This window comes from Solanum verrucosum, unplaced genomic scaffold (assembly GCF_900185275.1).
Source record: "Solanum verrucosum unplaced genomic scaffold, falcon-dt-bn FXZP01000048.1, whole genome shotgun sequence".
In the NCBI taxonomy this organism is placed as follows: Eukaryota; Viridiplantae; Streptophyta; class Magnoliopsida; order Solanales; family Solanaceae; genus Solanum; species Solanum verrucosum.
Genome location: NW_026020157.1, coordinates 911,823 through 931,981, shown reverse-complemented (window position 1 = coordinate 931,981; position 20,159 = coordinate 911,823). Strand labels below are relative to the sequence as shown.

The following is a 20,159-nucleotide window of genomic DNA, read 5'->3' as shown; positions in this document are numbered from 1 at the left end:
GTATAATCAACTAATGTGAGGCTTCAATACTATTTATTGCAAAATGTATATATAGTAATAAAGTTAGGAATAGAAAAAAGTGATGTGACATTTCTCTTTAGGAGAGAAATATAATTATTTTTTACTCTTTTTTTAGGATTTTTTTCTCAATTATGTGCTATATTAAAAACACTAAAATAATAATAATACTCTTATCTCTATTAAATAATAATATGCAATGTTAAGAAACTAAAATGTCATGTTATTTAAATTTCTTAAATATTAAATTTAATGGTCTTTATTTTCATAATTTCTACAATGTACTTTTTATCATCATAGCCCCTAAAATAAAAGAATAAAATGAAGGCTATTGAATAGTGATCAACTTGTGGGATTGAAAATCGACAAGAGATCAAAAGATTGCACATTCTTTTCATAGTTTTTTCTTTTAGTCTTTAATAATTATGACAGTAAGAATGATGTTACATTTTTTTAATGCTCTCTTTATGATTTTTCTTTATTTTATATTTCATATAAATTTCTTATTGTCTTAAGTCTATAAATTATTTTGGCTCAAAATAGTAATTGATGATTCTGATGAAGGTCTTTACTAACAAAACATTTTTTTTTATAGATTGATAGAGAGATTGTAATATTAAATAAAAAAATTAATAGTTTATCATTTTTTATCACTGCGCGAAGCGCGGACAAGTTTACTAGTTATCAAATATACAAATAATATAGACAAAAGATATGGGGAGTAGAATGTTGGATCATCTTATTCAAATGTCTTATCTCTCATGTGTGTCTTTTACCATGGTAAATGAACAACTCTATTTATAGGTTGATAAATCATTCCAAAAGTCACCATATTAAGTATCATAATAAATAGGTACATTCTTATCCAAAAGGTTCATAGAACCTAGGGAATACACTTAGATGATAAGTATAAGTTTATGGATAAACTTAATGGACGAATCCACTTAGTTCAATGAATTTATAACACTCCCCCTTGGATGTCCATAGATAATGTGCCTCGTTAAAACCTTACTAGGAAAAACCCAATGGAAAAAAGACTAGTGAAAGAAAAAGAGTACACACATCTCATAATACGCCTTGATTGTTGCCTCAATAAAAACCTTACCATAAAATCCAACTGGGACAAAATCATGGTTAACGAAAAGAGTACAGTGCGTATTTCACTTCCCCTATGAAAGCTTTACTTGATATCTCAGAGATGACGCATTCCTGTCTTATATCTCAACTTCTCAAATGTTGGTATTGACAATGCCTTAGTGAATAAATCTGTAAGATTATCATTTGAACAGATCTTTATATTTTACAGTTATACTTTCGCACAATAATTTATTTGTATTCCACTGACATTATATCTTGATTCATGGACTATAAGTTCAAAATATCATTTTTCAAAGTGAAACATAATATACTTGAATTGTGCATTATATTTGGCCAACCATGTATCTGTCCACATTATATGACAGATTTGAATTCAAGATCATCGTCATCATCTGTAGCATTGAGCGCTGCTTCATATCAAAGATACCGTCGACGGTCTTTTGACTCGATTCCAATACGACATAACTTATCGATATTTCTTCATATTTTATCATTTCATGTACTTGAACCTTTGCCAAGGTTTTTATGAAGTGTTATGTCATCGTGCTCCTTTTAATAGCACTTGCCTCATTATCATGATCATCCTGATTATTTGCTCCCCTCCTTTCTTAAGAAGTTTTTTCATTTGGAATTGATTGGTCTATCACGCTTCATGCATACCATAGACTTTGTCCCTTAAGGACTTTTCATTGGAGCATTTGCAACCGAATTATAACATAGAGTCAGCAAATTCATCTGGCAATTAATTTTCAACATTATGCAAATGAATTATCTCTTGAACTTGAAGTTCACATTTTTTATGAGAATCTAGATAATTCATCTCATAATTTTCAGTTGTCGATCATCTCTCCATCTGATGTTAGAAAATCTAATATTCACCCCAACCTCACTTGGGGATCCATCTTTATGCGTGGTGGAACAATTAAATCAAATACCGCACAACAAATTTTAGATGAAAATTATTTGGTTCCTGACCCTAAACCAATTATGATGGGAAAACTGTGTTGGCTTGATGCATAGATGTATTGCTATAACCAAATCTTATTTGGGAGTTTTCTCTCATACTCATGATTTAACTATAATTAGAGGCATACAATATCTGCTAAAACAATCAACATTATCAATATAATTTCATAGTTCGAAACTATGCTCTTAATTTTAACAATTCAAGCAAACAACCTTACAAAAACCAATTTGTAAGTTAACAACAAAACACATGTGACCATCCCATAGATGCATCTATCATATAGTTACAAATTATCCACATGGCAGGTGAACGGGCCCATATTCACCTTTTTATATGTTCCAAAAACCTCAGGGAATACAATCACAACCTTAGCTGGTATAATAGTACAATGATCATTTTATCATGAGAACAAGCAACACAAGATAATTCTTGAAGAATCTTTTATTTTTTCATTATATAAGCCATGTGAATTCTCAATTACTTTTGCATCACATTTAAATCAGAATGGCCAACTGGTCATGCTAACTGATATTTATTTTTCTCAAACCTCCCGTAGAGGTGAGTTGTGACATATATCTTTATTCTCAATCCTCTCATAGAAGTGATTGGTGGCACATATCCAACCCATAATGATTTATCACATCTTGATCCATTCTCTTTCAGAATGATTGAGCATTCACGATGCTTATCACAAGTCACATTCTCTTCAAGGAATGAACTAATCATTTATATGTGTTTCATAAATTTGCATTATAAGCACATTGTCATGTCTTTGCATGACCCACCTCAACATCACTTTGAAATGTCAAGTATACCACCACTTTGTCTTCCTTTCTTTTGATGGAGGATTTTTATAAATTTATCAAATTATTAGGTCGCACAACAACCATGGGTCCAATGACCTTTTATACCATTTTGATGATAAAATTATTTTCACAGTTTGAAGGTCTATTTGAAAAACTCATATTATTCTTTCTTTTATAATTACCATAGTGATGACTATTATAATTTTGTCTATTCATGCCCTTATTCATACATTCAATCACTTGTCATCTTTCACACTTATTATTCACTGCTACCACATTCATATGATAGAATGGAGCAATTTTGGACAAAATTGCATTAAAGTAGAATGAATGACATGTGTGTGAACGAACCCGTCCGCAAGAAATCTCGATGAACGCCTTGAACCATTTCCTCTTTTCTCTTCTTGAACTCTCTTCTAAAACCCTAAGCGTATTTGTGATTATAAAACTGAAACAAATCAGTTTAGACCCCTAAAATCTTACTAATAACGCTTAAATCTGAAGGGGTAAGGAAAATACCAAAATACCCCTCATAATTTCGGGTAATTTTCTTTAACTGGAAAGATAGACTTCAAACGGGCATATCTCCCTTATCCAAATTTGAAATTTAGCAAATTCGGTGGCGTTGGAAAGAGGATTCCAAGACCTTTCATTTGATATCTTATGGGCCACCTAACTCATCATGTACTGAAAGTTATGGTCATTTGAAGTTAACCCAAAACTCACATCTTAAGCTTAACTTGAACAAATCTCAAATTGGCTCTTTTCAAATTAGTACTTTCTATATTTAGCTCTTTCTAAGGTGGGATGTTACAATATCAAACAAGGTAAAGTATAACAATTTAACTTATGAACATGACAATTTGACAATTGGATACACTGTTGTTAAATAAAAAATGAATACACCAATATAGTATACGTATGAATATATTGATGTTAAACAAAAGATGGATACATTGGACAACCCAGAAACAATAAAATGGAAAATAATAGAATGTGTAGGTATCAAAGTGTGTAAGTATTCGGATGCATAAGAAAAATGAAAAAGCTAACAAACGTTAATATCTTTTTGGTCAAATTTTTCCTTTAATACTCGAGACTTGGTGTTAACTAAGATATTTGTTTATAAAAATATTGTATTAATGTATTCAACTATACTTGTATTGCCTAATGAGCCTTTCAAATCAGATAGATTACTTATGTATCGAGATATACTTGTATTCACAAATCACCATTTCAATTTCTGTGAATATTACAATACAAGTATCTATCTATCTATCTATCTATCTATATATATATATATATATATATATATATATTATTGAATAATGAGTAATTTTTTAACAAGAAACCTTAGTGATACCACAACAATATACATATACTCTTATAGTATCATTGACTAATGAGTAATTTCTTAACAAGAAACCTTAATGATACCACAACAATATACATATACTCTTATAGTATCAATAACTAATGAGTAATTTCTTAACAAGAAACCTTAATGATACCAGAATAATATACATATACTATTATAGTATTATTGACTGATGAGTAATTTCTGGATAAGAAACCTCAATGATACTACAAGTGTGTGTACATACATACACACACACATATATATATATATACATATTCTTATAATATCATTGACTAATGAGTAATTCTGAACTAGAAACCTTAATGATACCACAACAATATACATATACTCTTATAATATCATTGACTAATGAATAATTTCTGAACAAAAAACCTTAATGATACCATAGCAATATACATTATTATTATAAGTATTCTTATAATAATAATAAGAATAATATCTTTTATATAATATTTAAATTAAATGTATTTAAATATACTATGTAATATCTGAAAAGATAACTTTATGAAATAGTAAGAGTTCATTTAGAACTCCACAATCGTGAATTTTTAGTTTTAGTTAAGGTAATGAAATCGTTTTTCCTCCTAAAAGCATAATATTTATTGAAATTTAAACTCAATTTAAAAAGTTTATTACAATATTTATTAACTTTATCCTAACAATTTTCTTTAGTTAATTTACTATAAGGCAAATAGTAAATGTAAATAGAGGGAAGTAAAGGGGAAAGGAATGAGGAAGTTGTGTATGTAGGATGTGAAAGTGAAAGTGAAAAGAGATGCACGCATACAACAGGGTACCGAGTAGTGGACAGAGCAGCCCATCAGCACCATCATCTCCCCGCCTCCGTTCCAAACCCGCTCCTCGTTTTCCCGCCCCCCAAACCCTTCCCCAACATCTTGCTTCCCAATTTCTCTCTCTTCTTCTTCGTAGACAAGGCATTTTTCTCTTTGCCCCATTGATTTACATCTCCGCAGTCCTTTTTTACATCAATACTCTTGACTTTCACAACCTTCCACCTCCACATTATGCACCACCTGGCTCTGTTTACCGTAGCCCACAGCTTTATGCTAACCTTAGACCTCAAATGGACTCCGATAATTCCAATGCTGATGCGGTTAGCTTTTCTCAATTTCATTTTTTTTGTAAATAATTGCATTTTCTTTCTTTCTAAATTATCTATTATATTATATATAAGTTTGCTTCTTTTTCTTCAAAAATAATTGCTTGAATTGGAGAACTTTCCTCTACATCTGAATTTGGCTTCTTCTTTATTGTGGACCATGCCCGGTTTTAGTGTCGTTTAGCAGTTAGAAGATAGAAGATGAAGGTGGAGTGTTGCAATAGCTTGACAGTAAGTGTAAAAACAGTCGTTTCAATAACCATCTATTGAAGATTTTTATAGCTTAACCCAATTAGCTTGGAACTGATACCTACTGATTCATCTCTAGTGAGAGCAGGAACGAAAGATAACAAGAGGAAAAATGCTATAGAAACACAATAAGATGATTTATAACATATTAGTGATATTAGCTAATAAACCAACAGGGACAATGGCGGAACAGTGTAACTGGCACACTAAATTGAACTTCAAAAAGTTTACTCTTAAGGGTTTGTTTCTTGCCAAACAACCTCCAGTTAAATCTTTGAAGTACATTAACTGTATAATACATCTCATCCTTGGATAAATGTTCTGCACTTACGTTTGGAGCTGGAAATTGAGAGCTGATAACCCAAGGTCCTCCTGCATTGCTACTAGTAGAAGGAGTTATATGTATTGGATCAAAACTTGGATGAAGCAAATTTCCTGTCCTAGCCATTCTCCTATCTACATTAACCGTTGGTTCGGTTAATGGTTGTTTGTATGTGAGAACCATTGTTGATGAAGGAATCATATGATTATTTTTCTGATTGGATACATGGATATTGGTCAGAGGTTGGAGCTTAAGCACATTGGTGTTTATAGGCAACTGGCTTGTCCCCTTGATAATGTTGTATGGCTGTCGAACTTTCTGGCTACTAGTTTAAGGTGGGAGCTCATATAATGCACCTTAATTTGTGATTGTTAGAATAGGAATAGACATATACAATCCTACTTTGAATAGGAATAGGAAAATTATATAGGTATCCTACTAGTTAAAGGATTTTATTGTACGTCTATAAATAGGCTCGCTGTGTAATAACATAGATATACAATTCAATAATATTTTTCTCTTATGTTTCTCACATGGTATCAGAGCATCAACCTTCTCCCATTGTGGTTTGGCTTTTGCATCTTCCTCACCAACCTTTGCCTTTTCATCTACCACACAAGCATTGGTTGTTAGTTGGTCTTGGGCACCTTGACCCCTGCACCACAACTCAATTGAGGAATCTCAAGCTAAATAGTTTGAGCTTCCCATTAATATTCTGGAGTGATCATAGGGCTTGAACTTCTCATTCCTGTTTTTTTGGAGCCAAAAATATCTATCCCAAACAATATCTTGTGAAATCAGGCTTTTGTAGCCTAGCTTAAAATCTGGAAAACAATTTGCTGGAATCCAAAAAAATTAGATCTGATTGTCGGAAAGTGGTCAAAATCAGAAAAAATTATGTCTGCAAGGTCAGAATGACGAGGCGACCCTACTGGAAAAAAAATATGTTGAAAAAGTGGTTGGAAAAGGCTAAGATTCGCCTGAAACAGTGGCTGGAGTAGCCGGAACCTTACTGTGACTTCACTCGGCATCCTTTTTCTGCGAGTGTTGTAAGTCGCGTTATGACTTCCCCTTGTGATAGTCGTTGGGATGCAGTTGTTTATATTCGGCGATATATAAAGGCAACTCCCTGTAAAGGACTACTCTTCGAGGATTAAGGCCATGAACATATCAATGGATATACAAACGCTTCAAATGGACGTTCTACATCTGGATTTTGTGTTTTAGTAGGAGGTAATTTGATATTGTGGAAGAGTAACAAACAGAGTGTGGTTGCTTGAGCGAGTGAAGAAGAAGAATATCGAGCAATGTCTGTAGTAACTTGTGAGCTAATTTGGATCAAATAGTTGTTGAGAGCTAAAATTTGACAAAATCAATCAGGTGGAACTTGTGTGTGATAATCAAGTGGGCCCTTCATATTGCATCAAATTCAGTGTTTTATGAGAGAACTAAGCACATTGAGATTGGTTGTTAACTTTGTTAGAGAAAAGTTACTCTCAGGAGATATTGTTTCAAAATTTGTGAAGTCAAGTGATCAGCTTGTAGATATCTTCACCAAGTCCCTCACCGATCCTTATTACAACAGTAACAAGCTAGGTGCATATGATTTGCATGCACCAGCTTGAGGAGAGTGTTAGAATAGGAATATGTATATACAATCCTACTTAGAATAGGAATATAAATAGTATATAGTATCCTACTTGGTAAAGAATTGTATTGTAGTGTTCATAAATTGGGTGTGTAAATAGTATATGTATTCATAACTCTTAGAAACTTGTAGTGGCCTGAGGTAGGTTTAGTTGTGGGAACTCATGCAGGTGAAATTGGTTTCTCTTGGAAATACCGAGAGAGAAGGAAAGCTACACTTGTGTATGATATTTTGGCAGCATTGAGTCCAAAAGTTAAAAATGCGATGCAACAGAGTTTGTTTAAATTGAATGAGTGTTCTCTAATTCCAACTTTAGTGCTACATGGAGTTTGGTTGTGTATGACATTTCATAGGGCGTCTTCGAAGGGCTGATAATTGTTAAGAATACCTATGAGTGACAAGATCAATGCCCTTTCTTCAGCGGTTGATTTTTGAGTTAAACTTTGTCAGTCATGACGACTAAATACTGAGAATTTTGGGAAGGTAGTTCTTTGGAGGGAAAGTATGATGAAGGGCATAAGATGGTTGGTTTGTTTTCTTGACCATGTGAGTTGAAAAATGGAGCCAACTTATGTCCTAATTGTTAGAGAATGACAAAAGTCCCACATTGGTGGTTATAAGGCTTATAATGCTTGGGCAATCCTCCTCCCTTTGAGCTAGCTTTTGGGGTGTGAGTTAGGCCTAAAAACTAATTTCACAAGGTATCAGAGCAGGGCCCGTCTCACCCAATGCTGGCCCCCAAAATCAAAATAGCCACGCACCAGATGCTAAGCATTGGGCGTGAAGTGGGTGTTAAAGAATGACAAAAGTCCCACATTGGTGGTTAATGAGATCGGTGGACTCCTTATAAGGCTTGGGCAATCCTCCTGTCTTTGAGCTAGCTTTTGGGGTGTGAGTTAGGTCTAAGACCTAATTTCACACTAATAAAACCAGGCTGCTGATGTCCAATCATGACATTTATTTCATGTCTCCTTTGTACCTTTACCTCCTTTGATGAATGCATAATGGAATATTAAAATTTTAGTGAATAGGGCTTGACCATGTAATATTTGGTACTGTCATGATGGCCTTGTAAGGTAAATTTGTGTACCATTTTTCTAAATGCTGCTAACATGAAGTACTCAATACATGCAGATATCGACAATATGGAGAAACTCCTATAAAGGTGGTGAATGGAGACCATGCATTGACAAGTCTTCAAGAGGTAGAAAATCTGAGGACTGAACTTCTCTCGCTCATGGTTTTTATGCTCAAGTACTCTTTCCTTTTTCCCCTATTGGATTTTTTTTTTTCACAAAGTCTTAGCATTCAGGTTACTGCTGTATGTTCTACAAATGTGCAAATGCATAATCTTATATTTTTTCCCTACTTCTATTAGAACTGGAGACTACTGTTTTCCCCCTTTGACTGAGTACTCAAAGTGGTCAAAGAAAGATCGTAATTCATGACTCGAGGGAGGAGAATGGGAGGTTAAATAGTACTTGGGTTTATGCAGGAGTAGGTGAAGTGGTATGACTATGTTGTCACACACAATATGGGACAGATTACTGGTAATGTGCGTGAATTACACATACTTACCTTATCCTTGCTAAATCGTCTGCAACTTTTCTTATTGTTTGTTCACCTATGTATTACAAAGACGGTTAGCATATCCTAGTTTGTCTTCAAATATTTATACATAGTTTGTCTAACTCGTTTAGTTTGGAGTGTAAGTGATGTCGACTTGGTAAGTATATTCGTTCTTCTCTCCCTTAGATGTCCTGCTAATTAGACAAAGTCTCCTTTCACTTTGGTTCAATTAGATGTTTGGGGTCCTGGTTAGATCAATTCTACTATCGGATTTCACTACTTTGTCATGTTCACTGATGATTTTTCCTAGTGCACTTGGACATTCTTGATGAAAAATCGATTTGAGTTGTTTTCAATTTTTCAAACTTTCTATACTGAAATCCAAAATCAATTTGGGGTTTATATAGATCCGTAGTGAATGCATTAAAATATTTGTTTTTTGTTCAATAGATCATGAACTGTCATGAAATCATTCATCAAACATCTTGTCCTTGTCATCTCACCAAAATGGGGTAGCTGAGAGGAATAAGCATCTTATTGAGACGGCTTGGACCCAACTCATAAAATCTCATGTTCCAATGCGTTTTAGGAAAAAATCGTATGCCTTCTGCACCTATCTAGAATCAAGTCTCACTCTTTGTTTTGTTCTCACACTTAGCTGTATTCTTTTTACACAATGTATTTTAATATCTGGGTCAGTCTTCAGTTGATCAGAAATAAAGATGTCCACTTAAGCAGAAGTAGGAGGAATTGTGCTGAGAACATCTGCCCTCTTCCTGTCACTTGAGCCCCTTCCTGTCACTTGAGCCCGTTGATTACTGTAATTAAATTGCTGAAGTCTGATACTTCTTTGAGAGTGATACTATAAAGAGGAAGTGCAGAAAACATGTCTCAGATTTCATCACGCAGACCTATATTAAAATTTTATGGTTCCAAACCTTTTTGCATCTAAAGTCTGCTGCTAATTTGATGCAATAGTGGAATTCTTGTCATGCTTCTTGCTGATGCATATTAGTTCTATATGTTGCTTGATTCTTTCTGATAGCTACTGAGGGACTCTGTTATTTTTGCTGATAAATCTTTTATTTACCTCACGAAAGAAGTTATAAATAATGTTTGGTTATGAAGTATATATCTATATACTGTAGTAAGTGGTATCTTGTATGCTGGTACAGTTTTTGGGATAATCATTTGTGTTTTCAGTATACTATAGATGCTACAGTAAATCTATATTGCATCTTTGTTAGAGTGTCAACTAAACTTGTATCGAATATCTTTAGGTTTACCTGAATCAAATGGGTACATTTACATTGAAGCAAATGGTGGTCTGAATCAGCAAAGAACATCAGTAAGTACTCTGTTCTAAGATGATTATAACAACAATAACATACCCAGTGAATGTTCTAAGATGATTATTCTTGAAATGCTGAAGTTTCATATCAGTGACTGACATGCCTACCTCTGGTTGCTTTTGTGCTTTCTAGATATGCAATGCTGTTGCTGTGGCAGGTTATCTTAACGCGACCCTGGTCATTCCACATTTCCACTTTCATAGCATTTGGAGGGATCCAAGGTTGATTTTCTCTTCTATTGTTCTATACTTTCAGGGGCTCAGTGATTTTATTATTTCATAGATATACATATAATCAATGTACAACTCAGGAAGTGTGTAAAGCCTGCTAACGTCTCATGGGTAGCTGTTACTGGTGAAAAGCTCTTGATTATGTCATATAATTGTGTAGATCAGTGAAATGCATTAAACCTGGCTATGACAGTAAAAATTTGGCAACTCTAATTGATTAAATCATTAGAGAAAAAAACGGCTTTATTACCCAGGCCTCTCATGTTCATGCGCCGTTCAACCAAAATGAACTCTGAATTTGTATTTTTCTTTTCATTGAGTTGGTGGTTGGTCTGTCTCTTGGTGGACATACTTTGATTGATCCCTTTTTTTTGTGGGTGGTGGGGTGGTGGTGGTGGTGGTGGGGGTTATGCTTGTTACACTTACATCTCTTATTTTATTTTTTTGTAACAATTCTTGACCTTTTTATGATTAATATTAAAAGACTTCCAAGTGAAAGAACTAGATAAGTTCACTTTTTGCTCCGACTTAGGAAATGGGCCTTGGCCCTATTTTACCTAATCTTTTTTGTTTCTCATCGCCATTCACCTTTTCCGATGGCTACTTGCTCATTCGCAATTACTACCACAAGAAAGTCACCCCTATCTCTAAAAGGGCTTATGCACCCTTTTATTTTCTCCATTAACGGAAGATCGTATTTCTTCGTTTTTGGGGCGAAATCCTTTATAACTGTGAGAAATATATGAGAAAAATATTATTGAATTGTGTATCTAAATTGTTACATTGAGACCCTATTTATAGACACTACATTGGATTCCTTTTCCAACTAGGATTCCTATTCTTATTCCTATTCCTATTCCTATTCTAAGTAGGAAATACTTATTTCTATTCTAACACTCCCCCTCAAGCTGGTGCATACAAATCATATGTACCAAGCTTGTTACAAATGTAATTAATACGAGGACATGTGAGGGACTTGGTGAAGATATCTGCAAGCTGATCATTTGACTTCACAAATTTCGTAATAATATCTCTTGAGAGTATCTTTTCTTTGACAAAGTGACAGTCAATCTCAATGTGCTTAGTCCTTTCATGAAACACTGGATTTGATGCAATATGACGAGCCACTTGATTATCACACACAAGTTCCATCTGATCAATTTTGCAAAAGTTTAGTTCTCCCAGCAACTGTTTGATCCAAACTAGCTCACAAGTTGCTGTCGCCATTGCTCGATATTCTGATTCTGCACTAGATCGAGCAACCACATTCTGTTTCTTACTCTTCCAAGACACCAAATTACCTCCTACTAAAACACAATATTCGGATGTCGAACGTCTGTCAGAGGGTGATCCTGCCCAATCAACGTTTGTATATCCAATGATATGCTCATGGCCTTGATCCTCAAAGAGTAGTCCTTTATCGGGAGTTGACTTTATATATCGTAGAATACGAACAACTGCTTCCCAATGACTATCACAGGGGGAAGTCATAAACTGACTTACAACACTCACAGGAAAAGAGATGTCAGGTCTAGTCACTGTGAGATAATTCAACTTTCCAACAAGCCATCTATACCTTCCAGGATTACTAAGTGGCTCCCCCTGTCCCGGAGGGAGTTTAACATTCGGATCCATAGGAGTGTCAATAGGTCTACATCCCTTCATTCCTGTCTCCTCAAGAATGTCTAAGGCATACTTGCGTTGAGAAATAACAATACCTGATCTAGACTGAGCAACCTCAATACCTAGAAAATACTTCAATCTGCCAAGGTCTTTAATCTGGAAGTGCTTAAAGAGATGTTGCTTCAAATCGGTGATACCATCTTGATCATTACCGGTGATAACAATATCATCAACGTAAACAACCAAATAGATACATCTACTTGGTGCAGAATGTCGATAAAACACAGAGTGATCAACTCCACTACGAGTCATGCCAAACTCCTGAATTACTGTGCTGAACTTCCCAAACCAAGCTCGAGGAGACTGTTTCAGACCATAGAGTGACCTATGCAATCGACATACAAGGCTACTAGACTCCCCCTGAGCAACAAAACCAGGTGGTTGCTCCATATAGACTTCTTCCTCAAGATCACCATGCAGAAAATCATTCTTAATGTCCAACTGATGAAGAGGCCAATGACGAACGGCAACCATAGATAGAAAAAGACGAACAAATGCTATTTTAGCCACAAGAGCGAAAGTGTCACTATAATCTAGCCCAAATATCTGAGTATACCCTTTGGCAACAAAGTGAGCCTTAAGTCGATCAACCTGACCGTCTGGACCAATTTTGACTGCATAAACCCAACGACAACCAACAATAGATTTACCTGCAGGAAGGGAGACAAGCTCCCAAGTACCACTCTTACGTAAAGCAGACATCTCATCAACCATAGCTTGCCTCCATCCAGAATGAGAAAGTGCTTCACATGTAGTATTAGGAATGGAAATAGAGGACAAAGACGACACAAAGGCATAATGGGGTGATGATAGACGATGATAACTTAAGAAGGTATAATGTAGGTTAGTATTTCGAGTGGATCGTATACCTTTTTGAAGTGCAAGCAGTTGGCTAGGAGGAGGCAAGTCCGCAGTAGGAGCAGGGTTCGGCGCATGACATGAATCATCTGGGATTAGGGTTGGACGTGGACGGTGATGATAAGTTAGTAGTGGTGGCACTACAACTGGAGATGTAGAAGTAACCGTAGATTCCTCAAAGGTTGGCACAGGTAAAACCTGAGGTATGGGTAAGACCATTGATACATCCGGATGATCAAAAGATGTATAGTAAGGCTGAGACTCAAAAAATGTAACATTTGCAGACATAAGGTATCGATGAAGATCATGTGAATAACAACGATACCCTTTTTGGACTCGAGAGTAACCAAGAAAGACACATTTGAGGGCACGAGGAGCTAATTTATCTTTTCCTGGGGCTAAGTTATGAACAAAGCATGTGCTCCCAAAGACATGAGGGGGGATAGGATAGAGATGTGACTGATGAAACAGTATGGAATGTGGAACCTGATTCTGAATAGAAGAAGAGGGCATTCTATTTATCAAATAACAAGACATAAGAACTGCATCTCCCCAAAAACGCAACGGAACATTGGATTCAAGGAGAAGAGTACGAGTGGTCTCAATAAAATGCCGATTTTTTCTTTCAGCTACACCATTTTGTTGAGGGGTGTATGGACAAAGTAGTCTGGTGAATAATGCCTTGGTGAGTCATATCATAAACTCCTGAAATTGGGAGGATAAGTATTCTAAGGCATTATCACTACGAAAAGGCCGAATAGAAACACCAAACTGATTTTGTATTTCAGCAAAGAAACTTTTGAAAATAGAAAATAACTCAGAACGATCTTTCATTAAGAAAACCCAAGTACATTTTGAATAATCATCAATGAAACTAACAAAATAACGAAATCCTAAGGTGGAACTGACTCTACTAGGACCCCAATTATTAGAATGAACTAATGAAAAAATAGTCTCTGAACGACCCTCAGTACTACGAGAAAATGTAGCACGAGTGTGTTTCCCAAGTTGACACGACTCAGAATCTAATGTGGATAAACTAGACAAACTAGGCACCATCTTTTGCAGTTTGGATAGACTCGGATGTCCCAAACGTTTGTGAATTAGATATGGGGAATCTGTAATGGAGCATGCTGTTAAGGAATTTGAAGAGGTAAGATAGTAAAGGCCTTGTGATTCATGCCCTGTTCCAATCATTTGTCCCGTACTGCGGTCCTGCATGAGAAAAAAATCATCGAAAAAAGTTATGCTATAATGTAGGGCTTTCGTCAAACGACTAACAGATGCTAGATTAAAAGGAGAACCAGGGACATAAAGAACAGAGTCTAGGGTGACAGAAGATAGGGGTTTGGCTTTTCCAACCCCTTTTGGTTTTGTTTGGATCCCATTGGCTAAAGTAATAGCTGGAAGAGATTGTGAATAAACAATATCGGATAAAAGTGATTTATTACCAGAGATATGATCAGAAGCCCTACAGTCCATGACCTATAATCCAAGAGTACTAGATTGCGACACACAAGCAAAAGAATTACCCGCAACAGACACATCAGGTTGTGCAACCGAAACTACTTGTGGAGACATTTGCTTATTTGCACGATACTGAAGGAACTCATCATATTCTGTCTGAGCAATATGAGCATTATTGGATGGTTGATTAGGTTGAGCACCATATGCTACTGGTGGAGATGTCTGTTTACTTGCGCGATTTCGAAGGAACTCATTATATTCATTTAGAACAATAGGATCATAACTGGGTGGTGGACCATGCAAAATATAACATATGTCATGAGTATGTCCAGGCTTATGACAATGACTACACTTGGATCGAGGTTTCCCAAAACGCCCTTCCCCTCACCGATTCTCCATAGACTGATATGTATGCATTTCAAAGCTTTGAGATGCGAGAATAGAGGAGTCAATAGTGGGTTAGGTGATGAAACTACTTTGTGACTGGGAGGTGCCGCAAGACGAAGGAGACGAGAGAATAATTCATCGATTGTAGGAACTGTAGGGCTAGCTAAAATCTGATCATGCACAGAATCATGATCAGGAGGAAGTCCAGCAAGAGTAAGAACTAGAAACAATGTTTGTTTGTGTTCTAGTTGTTTTTCCACATTTGTAGTAATTGGCATCAACGTGTTAAATTCCTCCATGACTGCCTGTACTTGTCCCAAGTAAGTAGACATGTCAGATTCTTGTTTCTTTAAGTTGGTAAATCGAGATATCACATCATAGAATCGAAATATGTCATTAGTGTATAAAGCACGAGCCTTTTCCCAAACTGTGTAACACGTCTGGAATGGGCGAAACAAGGGCATCAATTTGGAGCATCTACTTTCTCCTATTGTGCTTTGGCTTTTGCATCTTCCTCACTAGTCTTTGCCTTTACATCTACCACATAAGTCTTGTTCGTTAAGTGATCTTGGACACCTTGACCCTTGCACCATAGCTCAACCGAGGAAGCCCAAGATAAATAGTTTGAACTTCCCAATAAAAGTTCTGAAGTGATTATAGGGCTAGAACTTCCAATCCCCATATTTTTAGAACCAAAAACATCACACCCAAAAGACATTATGCTAAATTTGTCTTGGAAACAACAAAAAAAACTTGATTATTGAGATCTGATTGTCGGAAAATTCAAATCTCGAAGAAAAGTCGCTGGAAATAGCCTGGAAATAGCTGGCAGCCTAATTCCGGCGATCGGATCTAGTTAAAAACAGTATGGGCCTGGTCGGAATGGCTGGACGACCCCAACTGTCAAAAAATATGATCAGAAAAGCCCTCATGTGCCGGCGCGTGAGCCAGATCTCGCCGAAAACTACCACCTCCGATCGGCGTGTGAGAGCGCATGGGGTGATGTTTTCCGGTGGTTCTGGCTGGGGTTTGGTCGCGGGAGCTTTTCGAGCCTCGTGGTGGGCACAACACCCATAGAAAGAAAAAAAGAATAACAAAATCAGACCCAACCGTCACTGAAAATTGACATAGACATACGGTGACTTGTTTGTTCTCACCAATGCTCTGATACCATGTGAGAAATATATGAGAACAGTGCGTACTCTAGAACGAGTTTTATTGAGATTTTCATTGGTATTTGAAATCAAAGCTTGTGATTGCCTTAACTTTTGTAAGTGAATCCTTATTGAATGAATGCAAGTATCTTCCTTACTTCAATTATCATGAGTGGCTAAACCCCACAATCAAAGGTTGTGGAATCCACGATGACTTAATGTAAAATAGGTTTTTACGAAATGAACTGTGTGTTGTGATTGTATATCTTATCAATTCTTTTATATTAATCGCCTTCTAATGGTTGCAAACATTAGAACCTTCCCTAGGTTTGACTTGTTTGAGTAAAAAGTGTAAAACTTGGGAAAAGAGTTGATAACGAGGATTCAATATGTTGAACTCGTCTAATGGTTGATGTTGTAGTAAGATTAACCAACTCTGAGTAATTATCATTGATTTGAGTAAAACACTTTTTAGTTTGAGAGGATAAAAGTGACATGCATCTAATAAGTTGAGAAGCAGTTAAGTGTAACATGAGTTTGATGAGCTGGTATACTAGCATTGCAAAGTGAAATTCTGTATTAACCCACTTAAAGCAAAGGGTCATTGGTGAACACAATCCTGGGTTTTCTCTTTATAAATTCTCCTCTTAAGTGATATCAGTGAAAGTTACTAGTTATGAATTGATACAGAAAGCATGCAAATTCTCCCAATCCCCCCCCTCCCTCTCCATTCCTTTGGAAATAAGAATCTAATAGTAAATAATTGCATATGACATAGTTCTTGCCTTATTCCCGGTGGGATTCGACCCCAACCCAGTTGGGTTCTATAGTTGACAACGACCTTGTTATACTTCTTTAAGGAGGTGTAATATGGGTGTATCAGACTCTAAACACATTTAATACAGTCAGGAATCTTTGTGGGGTCTTTTGTCAGAAATGACAAAGAAACAAAAATCGAACCCAGATGCTATGGGCCAGGATATACAACAACTTACCTAGCATAGTCCCACAAGTGGGGTATGGGGAGGGTGGAACACATAGACCTTAACCCTACCTTGGCAGTTAGAGGGATTGTTTCCAATAGACCTTAAGCTTAAGGAATGCAAAAATACAACACTTATGAAGTCATAAGTTGTAACAACAACATTATAGTTAGAAAATAGAGGCATAAGAGACAAGAAGTAGTTTCGGACCTATTAGCCTAATCGGGGGGGGAGGGGGGTTAACAAAATCATCTTTAAACTCATAACTGAAAGGCTTAAAACAATTATTGGGAAGCTAGTAGATGAACACCAAATGGCATTCTAGAAAGGGAGACAAATACTTGATGCATCCTTGTTGGCTAATGAACTAGTTGATTCAAGGGTTAAACAGAAGCAACTTGGAATCCTATGTAAATTGGATATTGAAAAGGCTTATGACCATGTCAATTGGAATTTCCTCCTCAAAATTCTGAAAGACATGGGTTTTGGTAGTAGGTGGATTAAATGGATCAGTTTTTGTATTTCCAGTGTGAAGTTCTCCCTCATAATAAATGGCAACACAGAAGGCTTCTTTCAATCTCACAGGGGTCTTAGGCAAGGGGATCCCATGTCACCTTTTTTGTTCTTATTAGCTATGGAAGGGTTAAATCATATGCTCAGAACAACAAATGCTAATAGATGAGTGAAAGGTTTCAGTGCTGACAGGTAGAGGTGAAGATCTGGAAGTGTGTCATTTGTTTTATGCAGATGATGCCTTAATTTTTTGTGAAGCAGAGACAAGTCAGATCAAGCATTTGAGAGCCATCCTAACAATTTTTGAAGGTATCTCAGGTCTCCATGTAAATTGGCTGAAAAGTCACATTTCTCCTATCAACCAGGTTGGAAATTTGCAAGATCTCGCTGTTATTTTGGGCTGCCAAGTGGACTCTTTACCAACTAAATATTTGGGACTGCCTCTAGGTGCTAAAAACAAAGAATTATAGGTGTGGAGTGGGGTGTTGGAAAGGTGCGAGAATAAACTATCTAGGTGGAAAAGTCAATATCTCTCTTTAGGGGGCAGATTGACTCTCACCAAGTCAGTTCTTGATGGCATGCCTACATACATGACGAGCCTTTTTTTCCATACCAAAGAGCATTGAAAAAAAACTCAATAGAGTTAGGAGAGCCTTTCTATGGCAAGGAAACAAGGAGAAGAGAGGTTATAACCTTGTGAAATGGGATGAACTGACTCTCAACACTCAACAAGGGGGGCTCAACTTGAAGAACTTCAGCAAACAAAACACCTCTCTCTTGCAGAAATGGCTTTGGAGGTTCTCCTCAGAAGAGAGGGCCATTTGGAGAAGATTCATAGCAGGAAAGTATGGTTTACTCAATCACTGGACAACTGAGGAGGTTGTGGGAACCTTTGGGTGTAGTGTTTGGAAAACCATAAGAAGATTATGGCCTTATTTCAACAACAACATGTCAATCATTGTTGGAAATGGTTTGAAAACTAATTTCTGGAATGAGGTGTGGATTGGAGAAGACAGTCTTAGAAACTCCTTTTCACATCTTTACACTTTGAGTACGCAAAGGAATGTCTCTGTATCCCAAGCTTGCAGTCAACAGGGATGGGACCTTGTTTTTAGAAGAGCACTAAATGACTGGGAAATTGGGGAAATTGCTAGCCTATTGGGAGTACTAAACTCACACCCTGCTTTATCTATGAGGCCTGACAAACCTAGATGGAAATTACATAACAAGGGTGTGTTCACAGTGAAATCATGTTACTGGAATCTTAACACGAGGCAGTCAATGGTGGACATTTGGCCTTGGAAGTTAATCTGGAAGACCAAATGCCCCCCAAAGGTAGCTTGTTTTTGTTGGTTGGTTTGTAGAAAGGCTTGTTTAACACATGAGGCTTTACAGAAAAGGGGATGGCAATTTTGTTCAAGATGTGTCATGTGTGAACAGGAAGCCGAAGTCAATGACCATCTGTTCCTTCATTGTAAGGCAGCATTGAGCCTATGGAGCATGTTTTTGGCTCTGTTGGGAGTTAAATGGGTGATGCTTAGCACAACAAAGGAACTACTAAATAGCTGGAATGGTATTGGGAACAGAGGGAGAAATGAACACTGGTGGAGAACTATTCCTGCTTGCATATGGTGGACTCTCTGGAAAGAAAGAAATTTAAGAAGTTTTGAGGGACAAAAGACTAACTTACAGAAGATTAGAATGAATTGTATAAGCCTTTTGTTTTTTTTGGTGTAAACAAAATCTTGTAGGGGATATAGTAGACTTAGTTGATTTTAAAGGAAACTTGTAAAGTATACCCATGGGTGGGATGTAAGTTTCCAATTCATCATTTTTTGGATGATGAATTTTTTGGTGTGAATACAAAGTTATCCTTGTCTCAAAAAATAAGTTGCAACAACAACATTATAGTTAGAAAATAGAGGCATAAGTTGCAACAACAACCATTAGTGTGGAGGAGCAGATAGAACTAGAGGGTCCTTTTGAGGAGGAAGAGATCTTAGGCTGCTTAAAGCTTTGTGCTATGGAGAAAGCACCTGGACCTGCTGGTTTCCCCATGTCCTTTTACTTGTCTTTCTAGGAGATCCTAAAAGAGAATATTATAAAGGCTATACAAGAATTCCAGGCTAGACAGATTACTGAGAAGAGCTTTAATGCTACTTTTGTAGCACTCATCCCCAAGAAAGCCGGTGCTGCTGAACTTAAAGACTTCAGACCAATAAGTCTGATTACTGGAGTTTACAAGGTGATAGCAAAACTACTGGCAGAAAGGCTGAAAAGAGTGATTGATAAGCTTGTCAACAAAAACCAAATGGCATTCATTAAAGGAAGACAAATAATGGATGCAGCTCTCA

General features: G+C 36.4%; 1 protein-coding gene across 2 annotated transcripts in view; it reads left to right on the top strand.

Moving 5' to 3' along the window:
- Nucleotides 1-5,013: 5,013 nt before the first annotated feature.
- The window catches only part of LOC125828350 (protein ESMERALDA 1-like), a 57,419-nt gene continuing 42,273 nt past the window's right edge, over nucleotides 5,014-20,159 (top strand). For both annotated transcript variants that reach the window (XR_007443043.1, XM_049507661.1), the window contains exons 1-4: nucleotides 5,014-5,384; nucleotides 8,744-8,813; nucleotides 10,459-10,526; nucleotides 10,663-10,751. Coding sequence is in view for 1 of the 2 variants with exons in the window: in XM_049507661.1 (XP_049363618.1) it covers nucleotides 5,046-5,384; nucleotides 8,744-8,813; nucleotides 10,459-10,526; nucleotides 10,663-10,751 (566 nt within the window). In the remaining variant the exon portion in view is untranslated. The remainder of the gene's footprint in view (nucleotides 5,385-8,743; nucleotides 8,814-10,458; nucleotides 10,527-10,662; nucleotides 10,752-20,159) is intronic.